This window comes from Trachurus japonicus, chromosome 3 (genome assembly GCF_045865225.1).
Source record: "Trachurus japonicus isolate A0001 chromosome 3, Traja_1.0".
NCBI classification, from domain to species: domain Eukaryota; kingdom Metazoa; phylum Chordata; class Actinopteri; order Carangiformes; family Carangidae; genus Trachurus; species Trachurus japonicus.
Genome location: NC_140909.1, coordinates 35,425,181 through 35,453,105, shown reverse-complemented (window position 1 = coordinate 35,453,105; position 27,925 = coordinate 35,425,181). Strand labels below are relative to the sequence as shown.

Here is a 27,925-nt window from a genome sequence, read left to right as displayed (position 1 = left end):
GGTCTTGCTGCTGTCTTGAACGGTAGTTAGTGATTGATAAGCGGAGCGTTGTGGACCCGCTCGCTCGGTGCTTCGTCTCCACGTATCAGCGGGTTATTCGGTGCTGTACGGACCGGTCCACCGGGAGGAGAAGCGGCAGCGGCAGGATGTCTGTGGCCGGGCTGAAGAAGCAGTTCCACAAAGCCAGTCAGGTAGACGCCTGCTATTAGCGCTCATAACAACAATTGACTGGATGTGATGTGGTGGACCATGTTCGCAGCTAATAACGGTGAACCGAACCAGGTTTCAGGTGGTTGTTAAAATATTCAGAGTAAACCAACTTTGAAGCTGTGGCTCACACACTGCGAGGTTGTGTTGTGTTGTGTTGTGTCTCCGTGAACCGCTACTTTCTCACCCAGAGAAGTTGCTGCGCTGCGGGGACAACGTCGCACCGAGCTCCGCTGAAAAATGTTCGAAATGAAAGAAACTCAACAGGGAAACACGCATTTGTAATCTGACGTAATTTACGAAAAAAGCTGATTCGGTTCCGTGATCGAGCTGTTATAGTTGTTTAAATAAAAGCGCACCGCTTTAATACCGTTTCAGATGTTCTACTTGGTTCCTGTTCCCAAGCTTGAATCGGTGGGAAATAACTGTGATCGCATTATAACGGTGTTTGTTTAATACAGTAGTAATAGCAGCAATTTGACCGAGCTGCAGGCCAGAGGCTTCATGGCAGGAGGTTTTATTGTTGTTTAACGGATCGTGATCTCTGAAGGAGAGATGATGTCCGTTTCTGAGTCTCCATCTGACACCACGTTGTTTTACTGGCACGTAGGTAGGACTCATTAGCTAGTGAACACAGCTGATCATGGTCTGTCCAGACGTCATCCAACGTCTCTGATGGTCTCGCTATATTTCTTGGCTTGTTGAGGGAGGAGCTGTCCTCTGTGTAGCCTACTGCAGGGGTTCTCAACTAGTCTCACTCTGGGACACACATCTTCCCATGGTCATTAAGTCACGACCCACTTTTATAGAATTCAAACCAAGATTTTTTTTTAAGCCTTTAAAAACTCATTTTGCTCTTTATTGAGCAAAGTGCATTTCAGAGCACATGAATGAAACTGAGGGGGACCATGACAACTGCATGTACGGAAGTGAATAAAAAAATATCAAACTGCACAAAATGGAGACCAACAAAACAATATATTTGACTTCTAATGCATCTCTGCATTCAGAGCATATTCATAAAAGTGAATAAATGTCAAATTGCACAAAATAAAGACCCACAAAACAAAACAAGATTCACTGCATTCAGGCCACATTAATAAGAAACTGAGGAGGACCATAGAGTGCCGAAGCGGAAGCAGGAAGTAACGGCCCCATGGGTCCTCAACCCGAAAAAAGGCTCCATGAACGAGACTCCAAGATTTATTTTGTGATCCGTTTGAATTGTGCCATGACAAAAAAATATGTCCTCTACCTGTTTAAAACATCACGTTTCATGCCGAGAAATCAGCAGTTTGTTGTAAACCTATTGTAAAATAAAATTCCGAAGAGTCCGTAACCAGAAAGACTACAAGTCGCGTAGGTGACGTCACACACCAGATGCCGCCCTTTCCCGTGTCAGTTGGTGACGTATTTTTTGTGGGACACAGATCTGTAGTCCGTATGCGTCGTCACACACAATACATTCTTCTGTTGCCGTCTTACGATAAACTGCTGATTTCTCGGCATGAAACGTGATGTTTTAAACAGGTAGAGGTCATATTTCTTTGTCATGGCGCAATTCAAACGGATCACGAAATAAATCTTGGAGTCTCGTTCATTTCTATGGAGCCTTTTTTCGAATTGAGGACCCATGGGGCCGTTACTTCCTGCTTCCGCTTCGGCACTCTATTACAACTGCATGTGTTCACATAAGTTGTTTTTCAAAATAAAAGACATGTCCAACATCAGATGTGCATTAAATATTATTTACTTTTTTGACCAGCTGTCTGCGACCCATCCAGAACGGGTCCGCGTCCCACTTTTGGGTCCCGGCCCACCAGTTGAGAACCACTGGCCTACTGTATAGTCAAGTGTCTCAAATGCACCAGACATGTTGGACCATAAATACTGTAACATTTTGAATCAGAGGGGTTGTAGCCTACTTACTGAGCACCCAGTGCAGGTCAGTACAGCACTGCAGCTTATAAACACCACTGGGTAATGATTGGCCTGAAACGCACCATGGTGGGTGGCTGTGTGTGAGTAACTGTGAAGTAGACACGACACAGTGCAGATATAGCATCACAGACCATGGTGGGCCTGGGTACCGGTTTTTGCCATGATACTGTCAAAATGCACTGAAAAAGTTCATAAAGTAATAAAACAACTTGTAATCATGTTTGCATCCCCTGCCATGCACAGCCCCCGTAGCATCTCAGTGGAATTCAGATCTGGGCTTTGACTTGGCCGTTCCATGGTGAATTGATTCAGAAGAATGTGTGGAGCGTTTGTGTCAGTTTGTGGACAGATGGTCTCACATTGTCCTCAAGCACCTGCTGATCCAATGGAGACTTGGTAGTGGATTCTGTGATGGTGGGCTGGCCAGGCTGTGGTGCAGCAAAGCAGCCCACCCCATGCTTCATTATAGTAGGTGAAGTTGGGGTTTATGGGGTTCTATTTGCACAAATGCTGTCTTTGGTTTGAATCCTCTGTTACTGTGTCCAAATAATTCATTGTTAGACTCATCTGTCCAAGGCACATTCATTGTTCCAAAAAAGTCCTATGCTGTGTGTCAATGCTGTGTCTCAATTCAAATACTTAGCCTACGTGTTCACACTGACAAGTATGGCAAAATGCAGTGAATACCTGTCTTGGCTATGTAGAGGAATAAAATAAATCAACATACCAGGAGGGTACAGGCTGCTTCAAAATGCTCTGCTACAACGTTAAATCATTTGTACCTGATGTGGTGAAATCCTCACACTAGACTCTGTGTTTACCTTAGACTAGAATCTGAATCACAAATCCACACATAACAATATGTAATAGAGAGGATGATGCTCTTGTGTCCTCACAGCAGGGCACGTCTCATGTGGTGCAGCTGCCTCCTGCAGGGATCTAATCCAACCTGATTACTTGTGAAATGTTTCCCATGCTCATGAGCTACAGTAAATGTCAACGTGCCACTTCCTGTTTGTGCGTCTGTCTGCCCCACACTCCCCTCTCTGCTCTGATTGATGTGTGCTGCTCTTCACAGCCGGTTCCATCAGATAACATGGAGGTCAGGTCATACTGTATTCACTAACATTCTCATATCAAGAGCTCCTAACTTAGCTTTAAAACTCTTAGCTAGGACAGATTCAGGAAGGTGCTGAGAACAACTCTGAGCAAGTTGGGGACAGACAGTTTTATCTTATGGCCCTTTTCACTACACAGTTACAGCTCTACTCGGCTCGACTCGGTTCAGGTCCTTTTCCATCACAGCTGAGTTCTTCATAGTTCCTCTTGTATGTGGGCAGGGCAGGGTTGTCATATCACAGTCTCGCTCTCTTTTTTCTCTCCTCTCGTCAGCTCCAAACTCACTCGTCTGCACCTCGATTACGGACCACAGCGTGGTTTCCCACTCAGCAGTCATTTAACTCAAGTGAAAGAACAACAACAGTCTCAGACAGTACAGATCAGTGGCCGCTGCTGTCGGTGTGTTTTTGAAATGAGCAGATTTGATTCATGTGTGGGATGTCGTGTTCGCGACTCTTCCAGTGACGACGCTCTGGCCAATCAGTGCTTAAAGGGACATTGTGAAGGAATTACTCCCATCTAGCGTTGCGGCTGTATATTGCAAGCAACTCAATGGTATTTTTCATGCTGCATTCACGTGAAATTGGGCAGACGGCAGACGGACGACAGCCGCTGCACGATAAACAAGCCTCTATGTAAACAAGTGGTCCGTCAGCACGAGGCAAAACCACGTTTTACTGGCTTTCTCTCCACTTCTGTGACTAAAATGACACCTGGTTTGTTACCGACGGCCGTCTGCCCGACTGCAGGTGAATGCAGCATCAGTGTAACGCTCCGTTCCTCCTCACTGCGTTACCGCGGTGACTTTTCACAGACGCCACCTCCACCTGAGCCGACAGCTCCGGTGTCTCCGCTGAGTTTCCGTGGTTTCCTACCGTCACGCTGCCACTGAACGTAAAAACATGGAGACACCACATGGCAGCAGCACCGAGCTTACCCGCTCCATGGAGATATGAATGATATGAACGGTTAATTCAGAGCTGAAAGGAACACTTAACTTTGTTGATGGGGGGGGATTACTGATTAATGAAAAACAGACCTTTGAACGAAATAATCAATTTTCATGAAGGAGAAGTTACACAATGTCCCTTTAATGTGTCATCAGATCATGTCAGTGACACTTGAAACACCAGATACAAGTTGTAGTTCAGAGCAAATTGTCACCTGGTTAAATTTATTCATTATAATCCAAATCAATCTCTCTGATGCTTCTACTATTGTGTGGGTCAGGTCAGCGGTGCTAGCTGATGTCTATTCAACTTGTCTTGATAGTAGAAAATCTCTGTGTTCCATTCATCTAAGAGAAAATATGTCAATAATGAATTAGTAATTTCCCTGGAATCCTGGTGCATCCTGTTTTCTGTCATCTTCAGAGGAATATTATATAATTATATTGGATCAGCGTTGATCCACCTGAGTGGACTGGAAATGTATCTTGACACTGTAAAAGCTGTAGAGTTTCTGTTATAAGGCTTTAACAGCTGTGTGTTGTCAAATGAATGGTAAATCTAGCAACAACCACCAGCACTGCCCTCTCTCTGTATCTGTGTGCTCAGCGAGTGGCAGGAGGTTTTCTCCCCACACGGAGGAGAGAGGCTGAGAGGTGCAATGAGAAAAGATCACGTCTCTTCTAACCTCCTGCGATCATGTTACAGTCCTAGCTCACTCTGTCTTTAACTGATGTAGTTAGTGGTAATGTCAGAAGACATTGTGGTTATTAAAGGGATAGTTCAGTTATTTATTTATTTTTAAGTGGGGTTGTATGAAGTAGACAGCTCTCTGCTCTCCCCCAGTTAGCCATACCAGCTCATAGTGCTGGACAGAGACACAGGAGATAAACAGCTGTGAATGGACCCAAACTAACAGAGTATTTTCTCTGCATACAACAAGTCCCATCTCAAAATTATACACCAGCTTACATGTACGCTAAATACAAACTTTTTATGGTACATGGACTGTTTGGGGAAAAAAGCAGTTTATCGGAAACTAAGGCCGTGTTCAGACTGCAGGTGATATCTGACTTGGTGACTGCTCTAAGACTGCAAGGGAATCTCTGCTTCCTCTAAAATGTAAAATGTAAAAAATACAATGAAATGAAAAATACTGCAAGTGGTATGATCATTTGAATATGAATTATTATGAAACAGCAGTAAAGATGTGTACAGATGTGTTATACTGATAGTGGCTCCAGTTTCGTCTTCAGTCCTTCTGTCTGGTAATGATTGAGTTTTCCTACCTGGACCCTGTGTCTGTCCCATAGACTGTAAAAAGAATGGACGTAGCGTCCGCGAGGTCACCCATTGGTTTTGGGGAGTCGTTTTTGTGACTCAAATATGGCGGCCTGAACAGCGCCATGTTGGATTGGCCGGCCGAGAACCCGCCCACTGGCCTCGAAGCAGCTGTCCACGGAGCTGCTCGGACCTGTCACTCAACGTTTCCGCGCCCTTATTGGCCAGAGTTTTAACCTAATAACAGTAAAACGGTAGAGTTAAAAAAAAATCACCCCCCTCAGAGTGTGTGCGGGGGTAGAAACTATCGATTGAGATGAAAAAACGCTCTGACACCAGGCTTTTAACATGTTTATTGAGGATGTAAAGTCGGCGATTTTAACATGGGGGTCTATGGAGAATGCTCCCTTCTGACACCAGCCCCCAGAGGAATCCGAGGGGATTGCAATTTTTTGAACGCGGAAGTGAGCTTCACTTCTCAGACCGACAACTGCCCCCTTGGTCTGTCCACTCTGCTATTTGTGTTGGATGGGACAAGGTAGGGATATGTTACGATGGTACGATTGGTGTCTGTGACAGCAACACATCCATGCCATGTTGTCTTCAGTGTTTGGTCAGATTAGATGGACAACCTGTCTCTGCAGCGGATTGGCTTCCCACATGTATTGCACTTTCCCCTTTCACGGCTTTTCTCTCCTCTGTGTTGATGTGTAGTGTGAATGAACAGTAGCCTGACTATGAACTGATAAGCAGAACTGAAATTAAATCATTTTTATGGGTACCATTTTTGATTCGATTGCTACTCTGAGCCTAGGACAGGTGTGTCTGTACCAGCTCAGCTTGAAGCTGAACTGTCCTAATAACACTACACTACAGTTATAGTGTCATGAATTGCACTAATACCTTCAACTGTAGAGCCAACTGTGATGCTAGTCAGGAACTGTTGTAGCAAAGACGGTTTATAAACCAAGACCTTTCATGACGAGTTAGCTTCCTGTATGCATGTCACGTGGGCTTCTGCACGGCCACGCCCCTGTAGAGAGACCAGAGGCAGCTTGGAGTGTATTGATTCCTATGGGACAATTTAATGTGAACACCGATTATGGTCGGGCCTTTCTCCCCACGGTCACTGAAGCAAATTTTGGACTCATTTTTCACAAGCCACATCTCTTCTGAACAGTTTGACACCAAAATGGTAATTTTCAGACGGAGAGATCCGGAGAAAATCCACTTTGTTCAAGACCTGTCTCTGTCTCTACGACACACTCTCGCGAGATTTGGCACAGATCTCCTAGGCAACGTCAAACAAACGGCCGCGAACTCCCGTGAAAATGATTTAAATTATTTTTGGCATGCTAAATATTACTGTTAGTAGTGTAAATATTTAATGTTATCATAAGAAAATATAAATATCTCACTTTCATCTACCTACAAATTGTATAAATCCACACACACACGATCACAGACGAGGTGGTGACGGTTGGCCACGCCCACTTAGAGAGACAGGAAGTGTATACCATTTCATATCATTGGAGCAGCCGCTCATGGAGTATCTTTCCATTTATTGAATATCTTTGGTTGTAGTGCAGCTCTGGAAGAAGCTGTTCATCTATAGGACTGAGGGCAGACTTTACCTCTAAAACACCTTTGTCCTCTGGAAATGACAATGAAAACACATCAGCTGCATGATCATTCAGTTGAATTATTTAATGCACAAACACTGAGGAGTAATCACATTGAACGTGAACAATAATGGTGTTGAACTCTTAAAAAATGTTTTTAAAAAATTAGATTTGTATAACAATTGTCAAAGGTACTCAAATAAATAAAAAAAATCAAACTGAGATGGAGTGAGTGTTAGGACTCGTATGGTTTCCAGAAGAGGTGGGTTTGAGCTGATTTTTAAATGAGTGTAGTGAGTCTGAGTTGTGGATATTACGGGGTGTTCCCACCAAACGCGATGACGCTTCATCGCGCGTCGAGATTACATGTAAAGTCAATGCAAACACGCGATTAGTCGCGTCATCGCGCCGGGCGATGCGATGGACGCGATAGCGCGGCGCGATGGACGCGTTGGCCGCGAAAAATCGCCTCCATCGCGTCGCCCGGCGCGATGACGCTTCATCGCTCGAGTTGAAATAATTGAACTTTTGCGGCGAATTCGCGTGAAGACGCGCCGCGACAGCCAATCAGCTTTGAGATCGTCACCGACGTGCTGACGTACGGACGTACTGGTGTTCCCTTGGCAGTTTAGTCAGAGCGAGTCTATTGACAATATTAGAAGTTTTCTGGTTTAGTTTAGTTTATTATTCAGATCCCCATTAGCTGCTGCAAAGCCACAGCTCTTCACTGTTGCTTTTCCGGTGCTGTTACAAACGTTTCTGATTTGGAGATTCGGACCTGAAAGCCCGTTATCACTGCTGTTTTCAACCAGCGGGCGCTGCGAGCCGGCCGCCCCGTCCCAAAGCACTCAACAGGCGGTCAGTCACACAGTAGTTCACGGAGCTGTCTCCTCCTCCTCCTCCTGCAGCCAGAGACCCACACCGCTGTTCCTGTCCCATCTACAGGGACAGGAACAGTGCAGCAATAGTGGTTATCTCTGCCAGAGAATGAAATAGTGGGAGAAATGTTGTTGTTTGGGCGGGCTCGTCGCGCGACGCGATGCCGCGACGAGGCGTTTTTTGCATATTGAACCAGCGTCAAAACTGGAGCGTCTAGCGCGACGCGATTTCATTTGACGCGCGATTCAATCGCGTTCATCGCGTTTGGTGGGAACACCCCGTTAGGAGGGAGGGAGTTCCAGAGGGTTGTGCTCTGTCCCCCAGGGTGCGCTGCCTGGTCCTGGTCCTGGTCCTGGGGTCTGATGGTCTGAGGTGGCTGGTAAGGGCTGTGATATGGTGACAGATTGGTGGAGCATTTCACAATTTCCGGGTTATATTTCTGTTGTCTGCCCCAAGTGGAGACCGCCAGTATTGTGCGTTTTGGCTGTGTGGTGCTACAACAAGTATATGCACAGACCGGCACAGACACTCGTACGTTCGATCAAGCAGCAAGTATATCGCGGCCCTAAGGGAGTGACGTTGGAGAAGGTTAGTCAGGGATGTCAGAACAAAAACATCTCAAACAATGTCAACTTTGCATCAAAAGTGACATAACTTACCGAATGACACTTAACGACAGTTGTCATAAGTATTCATTGATGTTTATGACGGCTGTTATGTCATGGTTATGACAGTGTTATGTCGATCTTATGAATACCTATTCAAGTAAAGTGTTACCTAAAATGTTTGTAGTTATTGCATTAGTGGAGTCAGTGCTGCCCCGCCCCCTCTAGACAATGCACAGTAGAACAGTAAGGTTTATAAAAACAACTGATTTCCTGTAGCCCAGTGATTCAGCTCTTTGAAAAGCCCACCACATTGTTTTGAAGGGAAGCCACTTTAAACTCTATGAACATGTGGTTCCTATGTGGTTGTGCTTCATGAGATTTTCCCTCGTACCGACAGTGATTGTGAGTGTGACCTGTGACAGAGTGAACAGGCACATCACACTTTATAAAAACTGTCTGCAGTGAAGTCCTTCATCCTCCTCCATCTGCTCCCTGCAGACACACTGTCTGCTACCTGAAATGTTTCATTACTTGTTCAGACTGAATTCCCTCTTTGCAAAGAGCCTCAGACTTTTCTCTGCATCACATTAATTAGTGTGAACCAATATTAACACACAGTAAAACCAGAGTCTTAGGCTACTGCTGTTAAGCCCACACCCTTCTTATTAACCTTCACATCTAAAGTCAGATCTCCTCCATGAGGGTTTAACTTTGTCCAGTACGAGTCAAACTGTTTAATGAGTGTCTCTGTACTGACTTTATCTCAGCGTTCAATTAAATATCCTCTTAAAGGGATAGTTCAACATTTTGGCAAACTGGCCTATTGCCATAATCCCTATAGTCATAGTGGTAGGTTAATTACTGTCGGTGCAAGCTGTTTTTAGATCTGCGGGGCAGAGATGCGAGCTGCTCAGCTAACGCAACGGAGGCACGCAGAATGTTTGGCTGTCCTTCATCAAACTCATCAAATACACAATCCTCTCATGGACAAGTTGTGACCTGCACATTCACCATGCTATGAAATAATAATGTAATGTTACGAGATGGAGTTGTTTTCGAGGCAAATGTGTAGCCAGAACTACATTCCGGGCGGATTGATTTAAAAAACGCAAGTAGTTTTTATTCCATAGTGTGGTGAATGTGCAGGTCCTAACTTGTCCACGAGAGCATTTTGACGGATTGTGTATTTGATGAGTTTTGAGGGATAGGCAAAAGAACCGTTTTGTGAGCAACTCACTTCTCTGCTCCGCCGATCTAAAAACAGCTTGCACCGACAATCAAAGGTAGCTAATGAATCTACCCTAAGACTATAACGATTATGGCAATAGGCATATTTGCCAAATGTTGAACTATGCCTTTAATAGGAACATTTTTGTGATTTGATGAATTCTTGATTGTCACACTGCAGCTAACTAGGAACAGGATACACACTTATACATACAGCCACAGCGCCACCTTCAGTCAAAAGGAAACATCATTTACTTTCCCAGCAGGTTGTCCTCTCCTTCTGGCTTGGTCTGCAAATACTCCAAGGCTGTGTTCGAAATCACCCCCTATCACGGATGTAGTGCACTATATAGTGTCTTCGCCATTTTGTAGGGTTGTTCGAATTCTCCGCGATTAATTTCATCCACTATGTAGTGGATGACAAAACACCCACAATGCACCGCGAAATTGAGTGAACAAGCGATGTACACTACTTTCTACTCCGTATCCCACAATGCAATGCGGTCGTGTTTTGCCAGAGAAGAAGAGGAAGCTAATTAGCATGTTAGCTACGATTTATTCAGGCAATTTACCAAAAAAACTCCTCAGACGTATTTGCCTTCGCTCCGTTTGCCTCGCCCGAGGAGCAGGAGTTGGGCAGCAGCATCCCAACATTAACAGGCAGCATTAAATCAATCTAATAAAGAAACTGTAGTAGAATATGTATTAAAGTGAAATTCCGGCGTAAGTGTAAACCATGGTCAAACACACCGTAACACCGAGTTAGACCCCCCCTCGAGAGATCAATTTGCCCGACCGCTACATTCACGAGATCCACCAACTTCAGCAAATACCGCAATATCGCCACACACGGCGCTGTCCGGATCCACTGTCTGACCGCAACCAAAACGCCACCATTTGCCCAAAATAATGCTCAGAACTGCACCAAATGTCATCAATAGTACACACAGGGTCCCAGCACGTAGTACGAGTTGTCAAACATCTGCTAGCTTTGCCTGTTTTCTTTAGCAAGGAGATGCAACTCAACTCACCTACTTCTCCTCCGGGAGCCGCTTGTTGGTGAGGAAGCCCTGACGAGTCGATCACAGAGTGCACCGGAGTTCCGCAGCTCAATCAACAATTACCTCATGGAAATACAATCAGAGTTTGTTTTTTTTATATCTTGCATATCACTTTATAACTATTATTATCGAGTGCTGGCCACGATATAGGCGCAAATGAGCATTTTTAAGAGCTGCGGAACTCCGGTGCACTCGGTGATCGACTCGTCAGGGCTTCCTCACGAACGAGCGGCTCCCGGAGGAGAAGTAGGTGAGTTGAGTTGCATCTCCTTGCTAAAGAAAACAGGCAAAGCTAGCAGATGTTTGACAACTCGTACTACGTGCTGGGACCCTGTGTGTACTATTGATGACATTTGGTGCAGTTCTGAGCATTATTTTGGGCAAATGGTGGCGTTTTGGTTGCGGTCAGACAGTGGATCCGGACAGCGCCGTGTGTGGCGATATTGCGGTATTTGCTGAAGTTGGTGGATCTCGTGAATGTAGCGGTCGGGCAAATTGATCTCTCGAGGGGGGGTCTAACTCGGTGTTACGGTGTGTTAGACCATGGTTTACACTTACGCCGGAATTTCACTTTAAATACGATCTGACGAGCTAAGCTAATAGCCACAGAGCCGCTAACGGCTCACGGTCCGGGACGCGATATTTTTTTTCCTACTATGGCCACCTATGGCCGCGCCAAGACCCGCCTTACTCTGCCTCTGATTGGCTGCCTCTGCAAGGCTAAGCCTATCCCTGCATCTTACCCTAACCTTAACCACTCCCTTCACACGCCTAAACCAACCGTCTTTGCCTAAACCTAACCGTCAGAGTCGAGGGCATCGTGATAAGCCAATCAGAGGCCTAGTTGCCTGGCCATAGCAGGAAAAAAAATTTTGCGTCCGGGACACACAACAGTAGTTTACCAAACCAAACTTCCGACATTTCAACAGTTTATTGTCCGAGTAACACAACCACACAGAATTACATCCTAAAATGTTCCCGCAAGGGTCTGGTTTTTATTATATTTTTATGTGTCCGGTTTGTTTCATACATCCATGGTTTGTTTACATGATTCTCAACGCGTCTGCTTCCGTCACAGCAACACCTGGCGCATCAGCTGACGCAACCACGTCCAGAAAATTACCGTCTAGTGTCCGAATTCTCCTCCCGTCATTCCCTACATCATGTACATGATGTAGTGCACTATATCATATACATGATGTAGTGGATAGGGAGTGAGTGAGTGAGTGGGTGATTTCGAACACAGCCCAAGTCTACTAACAACTGTTCAAAGTGACAGGCAGAGAAGGAACAGCGCTACATTACTAGGCTTTACTGTGTGTAGAAGATGACGATGTGGAGAGGTCTGTAGAATTAGCCGTTGCAGTATTAAACAAACTGAAAAGTACATTTTCTCCTAAAGAAGAACAAACAGCCTCAGTAATACAGTAGCTTCAGCCAAACAGCCTGCTCAACATACGTTCAATCTCTCACCTCTTTTCATGTACTCTTTGCTCATTTGGACAGCCTTTCTGTTTAGACCCACAGCAGTATGGCAAGGCAAGGCAATTTTATTTGTATAGCCCGTTTTTACAAACAGTTTGTCTCAAAGGGCTTTACATGGCAACAGATGTTGTCAGTTTGAGTCAAGCTTTCACCATCTGTTTTCCTTTGTCTGACTCACCTGGGGCCTGGGTGGGGGTTTGGGGGATTGGGGGGTTTTATCAACCTGGCTGATCATCTGACTGCTATTGTTTTAGTACTGGGACCATTTTTTTGCACACAATACTGTTTACAATGGCAACAGTGGCAGATTTAACCCAGGAGACTCTTCATATTTGAAACAATTGGTCCTTGATTCCAGGCAAAAGTAGGATTGTATTTTTTATTATCAAACTGAATCGATGTTTTAGACACTTTAATATACACAGTGGTGGGTCAGTGGTTTACACTGTTGCCCCACACTAGAGTTCTTGGGTTGGGCTACTTCGGGCTAAATGACAATGTTGTCCACAGAGTGGGCTTGGGCTACGACGGAGTATCAGGGCCACATTTAGAGAAAAAAAAAATCACAGACTTCGAGAATAAAGTCATAATATTATGGGAATTGAGTGGCAAATTTATGAGAAAAAAGCCGCGACTTCCTCCAAGTCCGCCTGGTTCTTTCTGCAGAACAGATGCATTTTCTTGCATATTCTTTTCCAAGTCCTGATACTGATGACAATGTGGTGCTGGTGTGCCAAGCTTCGGTATGTAGGATTTGTGGTACTGGTAGTACTCCGGTTGAGAAGAGCAACTGTTTGCCTTGTTCTCACAGAGCACAGTAGCCTACGTTAATTTGTTGCTGTTGCCAGTACCGTGCTGATACTGTCGGTAGTGGTGCCAAGCAAAGCTCCAGAGCTTGAGCTCTGGGGGGAATCTTGTCGGCCGTGCGGCCCAACCTCTATGGGCCCAACACAGGGCTTGAGCTCGGGCTCTGGAGCTTAGCGGAGCTGCGATGAACCACTTCAAGAAACATTATTTTAAGGTCGAAGCCCTATGCTCTCCTTGTTTGTGAAACCTATACTGAAGTACAACTTAACGAAATGCTCCACCGCCCTCATTTTAACAACTTTCCTCCTCTAAAACAACAGGTTAAAATATTATGACTTTATTCTCGTAATATTATGACTTTCTGGATGTTTTTTCCCCTCAATGTGGCACTAATACTCCGTTGTACTTGGGCAGACCTATTGCATACAGATGATGTGAATAATGCTTATGAACAAAGATTCATATTTTGAATGACAAATGTCTATACCCAAATCTCGCCAAACTGCCAGATCAGCATATACCCACATACATTACCTGCATGCCCCACAGACACACAAATAATATGCCAATGCTGTATGATGTCACCACAGCACATAACCAACCCAGCTGAGCAGGGTTGGTTTGCCTCACAAACCTGCCAAGCCTGGCTCCAGCCCCCCATGAGCCTTCATGGATAAGCAGCATAGCGGATGGATGGATGGATGGATGGATGGATGGATGGATGGATGGATGGATGGATGGATGGATGGATGGATGGATGGATGGATGGAAGCAAAAGCATGAAAATGAGGAAACACCTCTTTCTTGCAGTGATGTTACCAGGCACGTGTCCTGTCTCTGATGCATTTAAATCTGAGAGGAGACAGTAAATCCATCCAACATCATTTGTCATTGTATCATAAAGGCTCCCTGTCACATTCCCTAACTCAGTTACTGATTAAGACATTTGTCTCTAATGCATTTTTTGCTGATCCCTACTTTTCCTCTGTGTGTGTGTGTGTGTGTGTCTTCACAAAGAAGGAAACAAACACTTGCACTATAAAGACTTGTGTTAAAAGTGCAGGAACAAGGAACTTGCATATCTGTCAACACAGTTGCACAATCCAAACTGTAAATGAACGCACAATCCTGTTGGCTTCTTTCATCTGGGGCTTGAAACAAAAGCTAACATCCTGTCTGTGAAGACTGAAGCTCTCTGGAGAGTCTGTTTTACTCTCTGAACTTTTTATTCACTCTCAGTTCACTGCTCCGGATAATTGCACTCCTTAAGATCCACCTGTACTTTGTGATTGGGTACATGCATTTTTGGACAAACAAGTGCAGATCACTCCACTTTTGATTTTTTCTGTCTAAACTGTTATAACTGCACTGTTTGTTTGTTTTTAACGCTCCTCTCCTTCATGAGTCCTATGAATGGGTTGAAAAACTCACAGGCTGCACCATTCTCACTTACTGTCTACTCAATAAAAACATCCAAAAGTCAGAATCATTTAGAAGATGGTTGTTCTGCAGAGAGCAGGTGATTGGGTGGATCCATCCACTAGGGGCACTGCTGCGCCCACTCAGAGTCCTGCTGATTGTGAGAGAGAAAAAGACCGGTTGATCCGCCGTTTGTGGTTCACACACACACACACACACACTACTCTGTTAGTGTACACTGATTACACTGGATTAAAGTGCCATAAAAGGGTCGACTGTTTCCTGCTTCATTCTTTATTCAAGTCTTGGGAGAACTTTAGAGACTGCGTTCTAACAGACTCACACTGCCATTACAAAACAGAGAATCCAGGCTACAATCTTTAAACCTCCCTCACAATGGTACAATCCAACATTTACACACAGTGGTTTTAATATTTCTAATACCTTCAAAGTTGAATGATCCAACTCTCCTCCATTATTCAGCCGGTGGTAATTCTAGTTGTGTGAATTTCTTAACATTCTGATATGGACATAAGTTACTGTGGGTGAGATTTTAAAGGGATAGTTCACCCAAAATTCAAATTTCACTCATTATCTACTCACCCTCATGTCGACTAAGGGCTGTGAGAATTTTCAGAGTCCTCCATCCCTTCTCTGAGTTACGGTGGCGTCCGCGCAGCAGTATTTGTCCATATAATTGTTCCGCCGGTCAGTGCAAATGATTTGCACTGACACAGGAAGAGCAGTGAACCGAGATACTGGGAGCTTCCGCTACAAACAAGTTTAAAATACAGACTTATTTCATTTTTTTCGGAACAATTTCTCATGTCGGGGCTTCAATACAAGAGGGACATTACATACGAGCAGTATGGAGGTATTTGGATGTTTTTTGGTGTGTCTTTTTGGACGAAGAAAGTTGACAACCATTATATGGACAAATACTGCTGCGCGGACCCCCCCGTAACTCAGAGAAGGAACGGAGGACTCTGAAAATTCTCACAGCTCTTAGTCGACATGAGGGTGAGTAGATAATGAGTGAAATTTGAATTTTGGGTGAACTATCGCTTTAAAGGGTCAAGTGGTTCGCCGTTTGGACATCTTGTCTGCTGAATGCTGTCTTGTTCATGTCGTCCCTGAGTCCGAGTGTTAGTAGCTAAACTAAGAAAACTACAACACCCTCTCTTCCAGCCATGTGGCAGGGTTGCACAACATACACTGTAACTGCCCTCTATAAATCTCATAACGCTGTCTAACATTATATTAGCCTTTAATAATTATCCACAAAACATCGTTCACCAAATGCTGTCCCTCTGTAGCCCCTCTACATCCCTCCATGATCTCCTCTCTGCTCTTTGTGCAGCTCCTCAGTGAGAAGATCAGTGGGGCTGAGGGGACAAAGCTGGATGAAGACTTCATGGAGATGGAGAGGGTGAGTCCAGGACTACTGACACTTTTTCCAGGTTATTGCATGTATAACTCAATCTTCTCTGTCACTGACAATTAGCTGACATGTTTTCCGGGCAAAGAACTTCACTCTCGCCTCCTCCCCCATGAATTCATCAGGAGAGGAAAAAAACGCGATTTCTGATTGGGCTTCTCATAGACGTCAGTAAGAAGCCGAGGAGGGGCCATGGGGGAAAAACACCCCCACGGCGTACGCGGCAGCCGGCATTGGTAGCTGTGAAACAGGCAAACAGCTGTTTTATTTCCTGCTGTAGCGCTGTTATTACGTCACTTTATTAAATTTTAATTTAATATTTTTTCATGCGAGAAAGTAATTGTTTAGATCCCCAATGTGCAGTCGGTTTATCCAAATGACGGCTGTTTAGAAGTTTGCTCCGATGTTTTTCGGAGAAGTGAAGCTCCACCTGTGGAGAAGCGACCGGAACATCACAGAGCTGCAGAGCTGCTCGGCCGGCCAACCTCCGTCGTCACCCTGGGGGACAAAACGATCGTTAATTAACTTACCCGCAGGTTTTTAGAGGTTTACCGCGGGCGGGTTAAATTCTTTTTAGGAGATAAATGTTGGTCTCATTGATGAAATCTAACAATTGTGGCAGTCGCATTAGTTTGTTTGAATGAAAAGAGAAGCTTCATGTGTGTATTGGACAGAGGAGCGGCGCTGCCTCGTGGCTCTGTAGAAATCACCACATTTACATCAATAAATACATGTTTTACAATGAACCGTCCCGCACCTGGTGATGGATCCTTTAAGGTCACTGATGAGAGCTGATGTGAATTGAGTACCATCCAAACAGCATCTGCTGCTTCCCTGCGTTCAGCATTGGACACTCATCAAATCAAATCAAATTTAGCTTACAGTTTTCTCATTCTCTTTGGATCATTTCTGTCTTTATCCTCTCTCTAATCATGATGTAATTTGTGACTATATCCATCCATCCAGAGTAATAACCAAGGACCACATGACTTTTTTTTTTTTCTTCAAATCAGAGGTGTCATCACAGGAAACATCAGGAGGGGCTGTTAAAGGTGTTATACTGAGCCTAAATTGATATAGAGTCATATTGGAAAATTCTGGTGTCAATGCAGAGCTGGAGTTTGTATGTTGTCAAGTCACAGAACTATAAACTGAATTTAATGTTTTAAATGTCTTTTGTTTTTCAAACATAACTGCAACATCTCCTCTTCACTGTTTTTTCATTCTTGCCCTGCTTCCCACAGAAAATTGAGGTGACCAATAAGTCAGTATTTGACCTTATGTCCAAAACAACAGAGTACCTCCAGCCTAATCCAGGTGAGATAACATACATCTGATGATACTTTGTTACTACACCGTTTGCAAAAGGAATCCAATAATGTGAATCAGTAATATTGTGTTATATTCATGGTTTTCCTCCACAGCCTCTCGAGCTAAACTCAACATGCTGAACACAATGTCAAAGATCCGAGGGCAGGTGAAGGCCACTGGCTATCCACAGCCTGAAGGCCTGCTGGGAGACTGCATGCTGCGCTACGGTCAAGAGCTGGGAGACTCTGTCTTTGGTACCTGTTCTTAGAAACCACTGACTCTCAGAAATCTCAGAAAGGGGCTTTTATACACAATTCCTTATGATGACTTTAACTCTTACGGTCTTACTGATGCTGCTGCTTGTGAACCTGTCCCTTTGGAGCAGGCTTATCCCAGAAACAAGCCTTTGTTCTCCACTTTTCTGATCTGATCTGTGCATCTCCACAAAACACATGAAACACGTTGCATATAACAGCAAATCTTGTCATATTCAACATTACCAAAGTATTTATTTCCAGATGTTTCATATTAAATGTGTTGTCTCATTACCAGCACTTGCTGATGACAAGCGCTTTGGTGTAAAGTTTCACTGTGTAACTGAGAGCTGACACTCAGTGGGCCTAGATTCACACCTGAGAGAGGAAAATCACTAAGCAGAGTCTCCTATCAGCATCTTATCCTCTGCTGTTTATAAATAGATTTAATTCAGTGTTGAATTCAGTATCATGGAAGGCTTTACATAGTGCAGCCATTCACTCATTGATTCACTCATCCCCTCAAAGCTCCTCTCTCTTTCTCTCTCCAGTGTCACTGGAAATGCATTTTAAAGCCAGGTGTGAATAGATACAGGGCCGTTGTATAGGGGAGAAAGGTGAAAGGGGGCCCAGCGCCCAGTAGGGCCCACAAAAAACCCAGTAGTCTAATCTTTGTATGACTGAATTATTCTGCTTAGACCCTGACTAATACTCATAGTAATGCTGCATTAGCATCAGAACAAAGTAGGCTAAATACTTCTTTTTTCTTTTGCCTTGAAAGCAAAAGAAGAAATGTGACATACAACTCCTTAACAGAGGTATGGACAAACAACAACCAAAAATAGATAAATACATTAAAGAAGAATAAATAAATAAAAAATTAAAATAGGCTACTTATTCATGTTTAGGCGCAAAAACAACAACAACAAAACAACACTCCACCCTAAAACAAAAAAAAACGAAAGAATATTCAGCTAGGCTATTGTCATTGACCAACAGGGTATGTGATTAAGTAAAGGTCACCCAAACAAATGCCAGCAAAAAGAAAAGCATAATTCTGAACAAATATACACCTCCAAACAATATTTTACATAAACCATATATTAGAATAGCCCAGTAATATAGGCAATAGCATGAGACCAAATAGCTAATGTCTCAAGTTTTGCACCATGAACTTGGGCTGTAGAGTTTTCCAACAGACAAATATCGTAAAACAATGCAACCCAGACTTTATTCATTACAATACTTGGTTCAAACCAACTTTTAAGAGGCTAAATAAAAAATGATAATACATACGTACAGTAGTCTAAGAAAAAAGTGGAAAAGTCAGGGGCCCACTTTAGTATTCTGTCAGGGGGCCCAGAATTCCTAGCAACGGCCCTGAATAGATATACTTCTAGCTGCTCCAGGTCTGAAAAGGTCCACAGATAAACAGCAGCAGAAAAACCTAGAAAAGATGGTGATGGTCAAACAATCTCTCATAGTTTTTTAAAGTCTTTAAAGCCTTTATTTACAGGACAGATGGAAAGAGAGAGAGGGGGGAATGACACGCAGCAAAAGGCCGCCAGGTGTAATCGAACCCCGGGCCACTGCAGCGAGGACTACAGCCTCTGTTTATAGATCACCTGCTCTACCCAGTGAGCTATGCTATGTCCCAATTTGTCATAGTTTAACACAAGTGGTTTGTCTCTGTCCCTCAGGCTGCGCTCTCGTGGATATGGGTGAGGCTATGAGGCAGATGGCAAATGTGAAGGACGCCTTGGACATAAATGTCAAACAGAACTTTATCGACCCCCTGCAGACTCTACAGGATAAGGACCTCAAAGAGATCATGGTACTTTATAGCAGCATGTTCCCTGTAACCAAAAAGATATGGTGAGCCGAGCAGGACGCCTCTGGACTGATGGGCATGTCAGACAGTGTGTGAGATAGATGTGTGTGTGTGTCTGTTTGCAGCACCACCTGAAGAAGCTGGAGGGCCGGCGGTTAGACTTTGACTACAAGAAGAAGCGTCAGGGGAAAATCCCCGATGAGGAGATTCGTCAGGCTGTGGAGAAGTTTGAGGAGAGCAAAGAGCTGGCTGAGAGGAGCATGTTCAACTTCCTGGAGAACGATGTAAGAGACGAGGATCCAAACAAACACCATCTTATTACAAGAGCAGACAAATGAAACAAAATAGTTTGACCTGAAGGTTGAATATATTCATTCATTTATTCTTTTATCTTGTTATATATTATATGTTATGAGATTTCATTTGTTAATTAGGGGCCAGACAGCGTAAGCTGCCGGGAAGCTATTGTATTTTCTTCTTCTTCTTAAATCCTATTTCCGATACATGAAAAATCACCAAACTTTGAACAATGCTCCATTCTAATGCCAGATTTACTCAACTGTCAGTATTCCTCATGTGGGTGGGAGGCACAATAAGTGTTTAAATCTAAAAACTTTGAAAATCCCCACCAAACAACCGTATGTGCTACTGTACAGTTTTGCAGCTTTCACCAAAATGTAGCCCCAATACTTTTGTCCACTTAAACTGAGTGCAAATTATGAAGTCCCTCACTGTTTTTTTTTTTTTTTCAAAAACTGTCTGGAGTCGTGGTTGATGAAGTTTGGCAAATATCAGAATTTTATCTAAAAAAAAACTGATTTTCTACAACATTTTGAATTCTGCTCTCAACTGCAGTCAATGGAAGAGTGGCATTTTTAAACATTCGATTTTCTCTTATGAAGCAAAAACTAAGTATCGTTAAAAAACAAATCACCAACATTTCCATGCTGTCAATGTGCAATATATGTATTATCAGATTTTTGTCTTGATAACTGAATTTTTGACATATTAACAATTTTTTGACACATTAACAATTTTTGACAACCGATGCCTGGTCGCTGACTCCATTCGTGAAGCTACACACCAGGTCTCACTTCCAGACTTTAGCTTAATGAGTTAAGAGGATGGTTCTTGGTGTCAGAAGTTGTGAGTTCAAGACTTAGCCAAGGCTGAATGGACATTGTAATGCTGATGTTCTTATTGTCTTCCTATTTTGTCTTGTGTTATTGCCTAAATTTGTCCAAAATTGCCTGGCCCACTGCTAACACTAATTCCTTTGTAATCATAAAAAATAGATTTTATTATTATTATTTATTGATATATAAGAACATAGTGGTCATTTCTTAGCTTTTTGTTGTTTTAGGGAAATATGAGAAACGATCCACAGACGTTGATACCTCAACCTTTGGATTGTGTGTGTGTGTGTGTGGGGACATGGGCAACAGGTGGAGCAGGTGAGCCAGCTGTCAGCACTGATCGAGGCAGCCTTAGAATACCACCGGCAGTCGAGTGAGATCCTGGAAGAGCTGAGTCAGAGGCTGCAGAGTCGGTGAGTCCCTGTGCAGGGTTCAGCTCATGTGGAGAAGGTAGAACAGTAAACACAGTACTGTATGTCTACATGCTGAATGTGTTGTGTGAATAACACAGCATGTGACTCGTCACAAATCTTTGTTCTGTCCACCATTTCACAACTGTGCCTAATAATGACAGCATCAAAGTATCAATTGTTGTCTTGAGGTGTATACGTATATACTGTATACATATGAGTGTGCATTCATACCATTCATGTGGAGTTGGGTTTCTGTTATCTGGTAATTACCGGACTTTGACCGGTAAAATCTGCCGAAGTCCGGTACTTTTTACCCTTCAGGTCAAAATGTCTGGTGAAAATATTCCCTCTAAGCATAATTCAATTTTATTAAAATTGGCAATTTCCACATGTCATTTCATTTAACTTTTTAAAATTAAATCTTATTTTTAAGAATGCGTAGGCCAGGCCGTAGCGGGAGTGATCGGGCATGTCGAAACAAGACAATCATAGAAATTATTTTTTGAAACCAAACAGGTCTAAGGAGCAGGATTATGATGAGTTTTGGCCTTGTGTCCAATATTTCCACATTTTTGTATGTCAAGGTCAGGGTGACCTCACAAAACAATTATGACAAAATGTCATACAAAAGATTAATTTTCTGGATAACCTTGAAGCCCTGAAACTATTCTGAGTGGAGTAGGCAGTTTTTTGATCCTGTTGAAAGCCCTCGTGAACGACTGGAAAAACCTGGTATATTTAAAGAAACACCTCGTCTAAATCATGATGCCAACCTGCTCTTTCCATCCCAGGATATCCACAGCCAGCAGCCAACCCAGGAGAGAGTTCAAACCAAAGTCGATCAGAAGCAGCATGGAGACTCTGGACAACAGTCAGCAGAACGGCCTGTCCTACAGCTCCTCAGTCAAATCCACCGGTACAGCTGCCACACATCTGTCCCCCCCCCGTATCTGTGTTCTCTCTTCTTTTCTGTGATGTTCCCTGTCAGCACCATCTTCACTGTTTGCTTTGAGTTGGCATGTACACTTTTTTTTTCTGTTGTCCCTCACAGATTTCCAGAGCAACGACACAATTACTGCAAAAAGTAGGTATTCCTCTGTAGAGGGGTCAGGTCTGAGGCTTTTGTTTTCTCCTCCTCAACTGGCATTGATGTCTCCAGATGTAATGATTCTGGGTCATGTGTAAGCTCAGCACCAATGCCTGTTCAGTGAGCAGAAATCAAACTTGAGTTGTCAGTGTATAGGTAAAGACTTGAGAATGTGTACTTAAAGGTTGGATATGGAGAAGGCGTATTAAAAGCTATATTTTATCAAAAATAATACATCCACAGGGTGCAGAATACAAGTATTAGTAGGAATAATTTTTCTGTCGTTGCAATTCTTATCTCTGATCAATAGACGGTGGTATTCTGCTCATTCTCCATATTCAACCTTTAACATACTGTGTGAGCACAGTAGTGTGTGTGAGTCTGGAATTCAGTCCAATCTTCAGACAAGAATTCTCCTGATAAATCTTCAAAATGAATTTCCCTTTGGGGATTAAAAAGTAAATTTCGTATTGTATTGTATTTCTTTAATAACTGAAAATACTGCAATCAGGCTGATGATCATCATTTCCGAGAATAATTAAAAAAAAATAATTATTTATAATACAGTAAGTGAGTAGCCTAAGTAAGTTAGTAAGAAGGTAAGTAATGTAGCTCTTACAAGTTTTATATTTTCATCCATTTAATTTCATAATTTACTTTAAGTTCTCGTTTCTTCAGTGTCATCAAAAATCCTTGCATTATCATTGGATCGCTTGTAACTGTGTGGACAGCTGTAGTTGTTTGTTCCTGGTCCATTTGACCGCTCTCCAAGTAACCTTGACTCAAACACCTGATATGTGGTGTAGTGTGTGGCACTAGAGGAACTAGGTCTGTTCCTATAAAGGTAGAGTCTGGAGGTTTTTGCTCAAAAATAAACATTAGACTTATACAAATGAAATCGTCTTAATCATCACCTGGGCTTCTGATCCTGTGTGGTGGTGGCTGTGTCTGCAGCGCCCCCTCCCCTCGCCCGTATTTTGTTCTTTTGCTTTGTTTTGTTGTGCACAGGGAAGTTTCTAGGTGGAGAGTCGTGTTTTCTCTCCAGCCAATGACAGAGCTCAGCTGAAGCTCCGTGCAGCAGAGTAGGAGGGCTCAGGGCTGCTAGCTGTCCCAGATGCTAGTAAGTGCTAGCGGCGGATGCTATCAGCCACCGCTAACACCCGCTAGCTCAACGCTAACTTCCCCTAGCGGTGGCGACTAGCATCTGCCGCTAGCGTCCGCTTCCCAACTCACCACAGCGGCCCTCCTACTCGTTGCAGCAAAATTCTCGAGGCTCCTGTTCGGTGAGGGCCGGGTATCGAGAGGAGGGGCCCAGTTTGAATGTTTTGCAAACTGCAACGAACAAACCTCCAGACTCTACCTTTAACTATGAAAACCTGTTCCCCTCTTTCAATCTCTCCTTCACTCCCACTGATTAGGATTCATTATTTGTTCAGGTCTCTTAAATAGTTTTGTTGGGCTTTCATAGGCCTGCCTCTCCTGTATTATAAAGTAGCTGTTTGACCACTGTAGTCATTGTAGCATGAATCACATGCACTCCGTCCGGTATCTCAGGAAATGTTGCCTCCCTCTGCTGGTATCAATCAGATATGTATATCAGCCAAACATGCAGAATGGTGGGGAGTGCTGTCAATCACATCAGGCATCATTTCTTCATTGTGTGCTGAGTTTATACTTTTGTGTTGTTGTCATGTGCTCAACTCCATCTCCATGTGTCCCTCCATCTCACCTAGCTGATCATATCACCCCCGTCCCACTGTCATGGCCAGAGAGCCCCACTACCAATGGCAATCACCGTGAGTAACAATCCTGGCTATGCCGTGTGTGTGTGTATGTGTGTGTGTGAGTGTGATTGAGTTTGATTTGATGTGAACTTACTGTCATTCCGACAAATTTTCAGATTCTTCATCAGTGGATGTATTGGTAACGCTTTATGTTAAGGTCCTTGTAATAAGCGTTAATTAATAGGTAATAAGGCCCTTATAAGTCAGTACGTTTACATGACACTTGAAAAAACCAAATTATTGCCTTAATCTGACTATAACTGGACAACTGAAGTGCATGTAAACACCTTAGTCCGACTGAAATCGGAGTTGAGAACTCCGATTAAGACACCCAGATAATGCGATTGGAATTCGATTTTCTCCGTCATGTATACACCTTAGTCGGACTGAAGCTGGACAATGCATGTGCACATGCTCCACAACAGTAAAGACGGCACCAACGTCTCTACGGTTGTGGAGCAGAGAAGCCGCCTGAAGCCGCCTGAATCCCGCAAAGTAAAGAAAAAAAACCCAACGCCGATTCAATGCATTTCACACAGCGCCACCAGTGTTTTATTAAAAAAAAAAGTGAGAGAGAGAGAGAGGGAGAGAGAGAGGGAGGAAAAAGGAAGCCCGTATCCTATTCTTCGCGCATCCAGCCCAGACTGGCGCGTCTAGTCGGGTACTGCAGTTGAGAATTTATTATTAAGCTTACTAATTTGTTTATATTCAGTTTTTTACGAGGTGACAGAAAAGTCAACAGGACAGGAGGCGTATTAACCTGCTGAAACAACGGGTGACGCCGCATGAGGGGGCGGACCCCGTCAGTTATTCGGTTTTCTCAGTTGTATGTATATTGAGACAAGGACAGAAGTCCGACTTGACGCCAAAATCGAATTTTGAGCATAGCTCGATTAAGCTCTGCATGTAAACGTACTGACTGATTACAAGATGCTTAATAAGACATTGTTCTCGCTTTAGATCCGGTACCTGCAAAAAGCACAGTTAACTGTAAACAAGTGCATAGTTAACTTATAATAGATGAGCAATAAAGTATATATTAATGTTTATAAATCAAACAAAAAAAGATGAATTAAGGCATGACAAAGACATCATCGTTGGGCTAGTTGACTCAATATATGTGTTTGTAATGTTATTATGAACAATTATAAGATACTCATGAGGATTTTATTAATGTTCTTAAGCATCAACAAACAGTTACTAAGTTTATTATAAGTTATTATAAATCTCTTATAGTCTGCTATTAACTATATTATAATGACACTATTAATACATATATAGTCTTATAAACGCATAATAATGTTAATAAGCATCTTGTAATCACTTATAAGGGCCTTATTATCTATTAACTAATGCTTATTACAAGGACCTTATGGTTATGGTGATTTCACATCATTTGTATTGAGTACTCACAACTGGTGAAAGTCCATCCATCAAGGTCCTCTTATTAATGTCATCATGCTGTTAATGCTAGCTGCTCAAAAGAACCACATCACTGAAGAGAATAGCAGCTTCCATCAGTAACATGCAACATGATGCAGATGCCATGTCTCAGAAATGACTCCATGATGTCCCGGTGTTTTTGGTGCAGAACTGGAGCTGTTGGACCAGCCGTGCTGCCGCTCCCTCTACGACTTTGAGCCCGAGAACGAGGGCGAGCTGGGCTTTAAGGAGGGCGACATCATCATCCTCACCAACCAGATAGACGAGAACTGGTACGAGGGCATGATCAACGGTGAATCTGGCTTCTTTCCCATCAACTACGTAGAGGTGATGGTTCCCCTGCCTCAATGAAGACCTCGGGTCCACCGCTGACTCCCTCCTGCCTCATCACATTCCGCCCGTGTCCTCGGCCCCTCGCGGGCCTGAACGTTCACAGGGCCAGATCAGACTGCAGCTGAAACAAATCTTCTGTCTTGTGATTTTAAAAGCGAGCCAGAGAGGTAGAATTGCCCCCATACTGACATAAGAGCAGATGTCAAGCCATTGGGCTCTAATTTCGTAGACCCCGCGCCAACGGGGTGTGTCCAGGCACATTTTGCAAGTTTCGTGCACGGCGCATCCTGGGGCAAGTACTCCTCTGTCCCTCCCACCGGCACAAGTGGGAAAGAGGGAGGAGAGAAGGTATGAGTGGGTTTAACACACCAATCAAATGAGCTCCTCTCCTCACCTTTAAATGCGCTGCAGTGAGGTGCACTGCAATTTGGTCATTTTATATTCCAACATGGACGAAGGAGACAGCCAAACATTTTCTAGTGAGGAAACTGATGTTCTGGTCCAGGAGGTTCAAGCTCACAGTGGCCGAATATATGGTAACACAAACACACCTCCACAGACTGATGAAGCAGAAGTCTGGGAGGAGGTCACTGATATCGTTAATCAGGTTTGCCCTGATACACTGAGAACTGGTGCCCAGTGTAAAAAAAACCCAACTCACATTTAGTACCTATATTTAAACCCCGTCTAACAAATCTGGCTGTGTGTGGTTGGCTGAGAGAGATGATAGTTTGTTTTTAGTTTTTCATTAGTTTGCATCACAGTTTCATCTGTGTTACTGTAATTCAGTCAGGTTGGGTTTCCATTACACATGCCAACTGCCATCAGATGTGATGGGACAATCTATATAGATATAAATCTATGTGGTGATTCAGATAGTTGCATTGAATAGTGGTTGTTGTGATTATTTATTGCATTGAAATGTGCCTGTCATTCTGGAAACCTGTCTGTGAGGTTTTGGTGACGTGTGCACACTGCGCCGGTCAGCCAAACTACCACTAGACCGGCTGCGCTGAAAGTAGACCAGGTCGGAGCTGGTGAACTTTCAGTGCTCCTTCGGCACAGCCTTTTGGCACGAAACTGTCACTGCGCCAAGATGAATCTGTCGACTCCTCTCCCTCCCTCGATCTGCGCCGGACGAAATTACCACTGCGCCACGAAATTAGAGCCCATTAAGTGTGACTCTTGCCTTGTCGGACCGTCGGTGTCCTCTGGTCAGTCAGATGAGGCTTCTTCCTCTTCAACTGAGGCTCCAACCTTTGTTAGAAGTGTAACACTGAACATCTCGACTGCATTGCTAGATCGCAACAATCAAATGACGTGCTTTTATATGCATTCTAGTCACATAGGGAACATTATGCATTCTAGGATCTGTTTAATCGCCTTAAATTGTCTTATAGTTAACCACAATGTTGAAGAAGGTGTGCTTCACAATTAGTTGTTACACATTACACTGAGCACAGATTATCTCACCAACATGAATCAATCAAGAATGATTGTGCTGGTGTCTACAGGGCTGGTTCACCCAAATGAATTCCATTCGTGGTGCTGAAAACGTTGAACAAAGACAATTATAGAAATGCCACAAGTGACCAGGACGACAGGATTATTTTAATTTGAGTGAAGCAGACTGGGTTGAAGTCAGTTTGTTATAGAAAACAAACACAATTACTCATCCACTGGCCAAGAAGAAGAGTCTCAGAGTGGTCCAGCAATCTTACAACCTCTAACTTGCTAACTAAATGATTATCACTAAGTTCACTGCTAAACTCAGGAACATGGTGCCCTCACTTAAAGGGATACGCCAACATTTTTTTTTTCGTGTCTTGCCTCACTCCCGAGTCCATGACAAGCAGATAGACACCATCCTTTCGACTGTGCGTGCAGTAACAAGGGAGAGCTGGCGCACTACTAATTAGCTTAGCTCAAACGCTGGAAGTGTATAGGTAGTGTTAGCCTGCCTCCACCTAAAGTCATCAGAGAAACTTTTCAGCAACTCTAAATGGAAACCGGCGGGCCGATCTTCGTCTCAGAGCTGACAAAACTCTCCGGTAAGGCATCTTGAGCGGTCAAATGCCGGTAACGGGACGAGATCGGTCAAAACGGAGGGTTCAAGCAAAGACGCTTTATTTTGGTTCAAGCTAGCTACATCGAGGGTAGGTTAGCTTCCTATTTCAAAGTAAAAGCACAAATTCTATCGTCATGGTTTTCTGTATGTAAAGGGCAAGGGGTGTTTTATTTTGTGAAAGTAACCGGAAGTGCATTGGTCACAACGGTTAGCTTGAGTAGCGT

At 43.6% G+C, this 27,925-nt stretch overlaps 1 protein-coding gene across 3 annotated transcripts; it reads left to right on the top strand.

The window, feature by feature from the left end:
- The first annotated feature begins 2 nt into the window (after window positions 1-2).
- sh3gl3a (SH3-domain GRB2-like 3a) lies at window positions 3-25,893 on the top strand. 3 transcript variants are annotated; one of them, XM_085771453.1, is made up of 11 exons: window positions 3-191; window positions 15,964-16,032; window positions 17,286-17,358; window positions 17,466-17,606; window positions 19,307-19,440; window positions 19,563-19,721; window positions 20,883-20,986; window positions 21,778-21,902; window positions 22,038-22,070; window positions 23,807-23,869; window positions 25,449-25,893. In XM_085771453.1, the coding sequence occupies exons 1-11, from the start codon at window positions 147-149 to the stop codon at window positions 25,649-25,651; spliced, it is 1,149 nt and encodes a 382-aa protein (XP_085627579.1). In that variant the 5' UTR covers window positions 3-146; the 3' UTR covers window positions 25,652-25,893. The 3 variants fall into 3 exon arrangements, with proteins under 3 accessions (XP_085627579.1, XP_085627558.1, XP_085627569.1); XM_085771432.1 differs by lacking the exon at window positions 23,807-23,869 and having other exon boundaries at window positions 25,449-25,889; XM_085771443.1 differs by lacking the exons at window positions 22,038-22,070; window positions 23,807-23,869 and having other exon boundaries at window positions 25,449-25,888.
- Window positions 25,894-27,925: the final 2,032 nt, after the last annotated feature.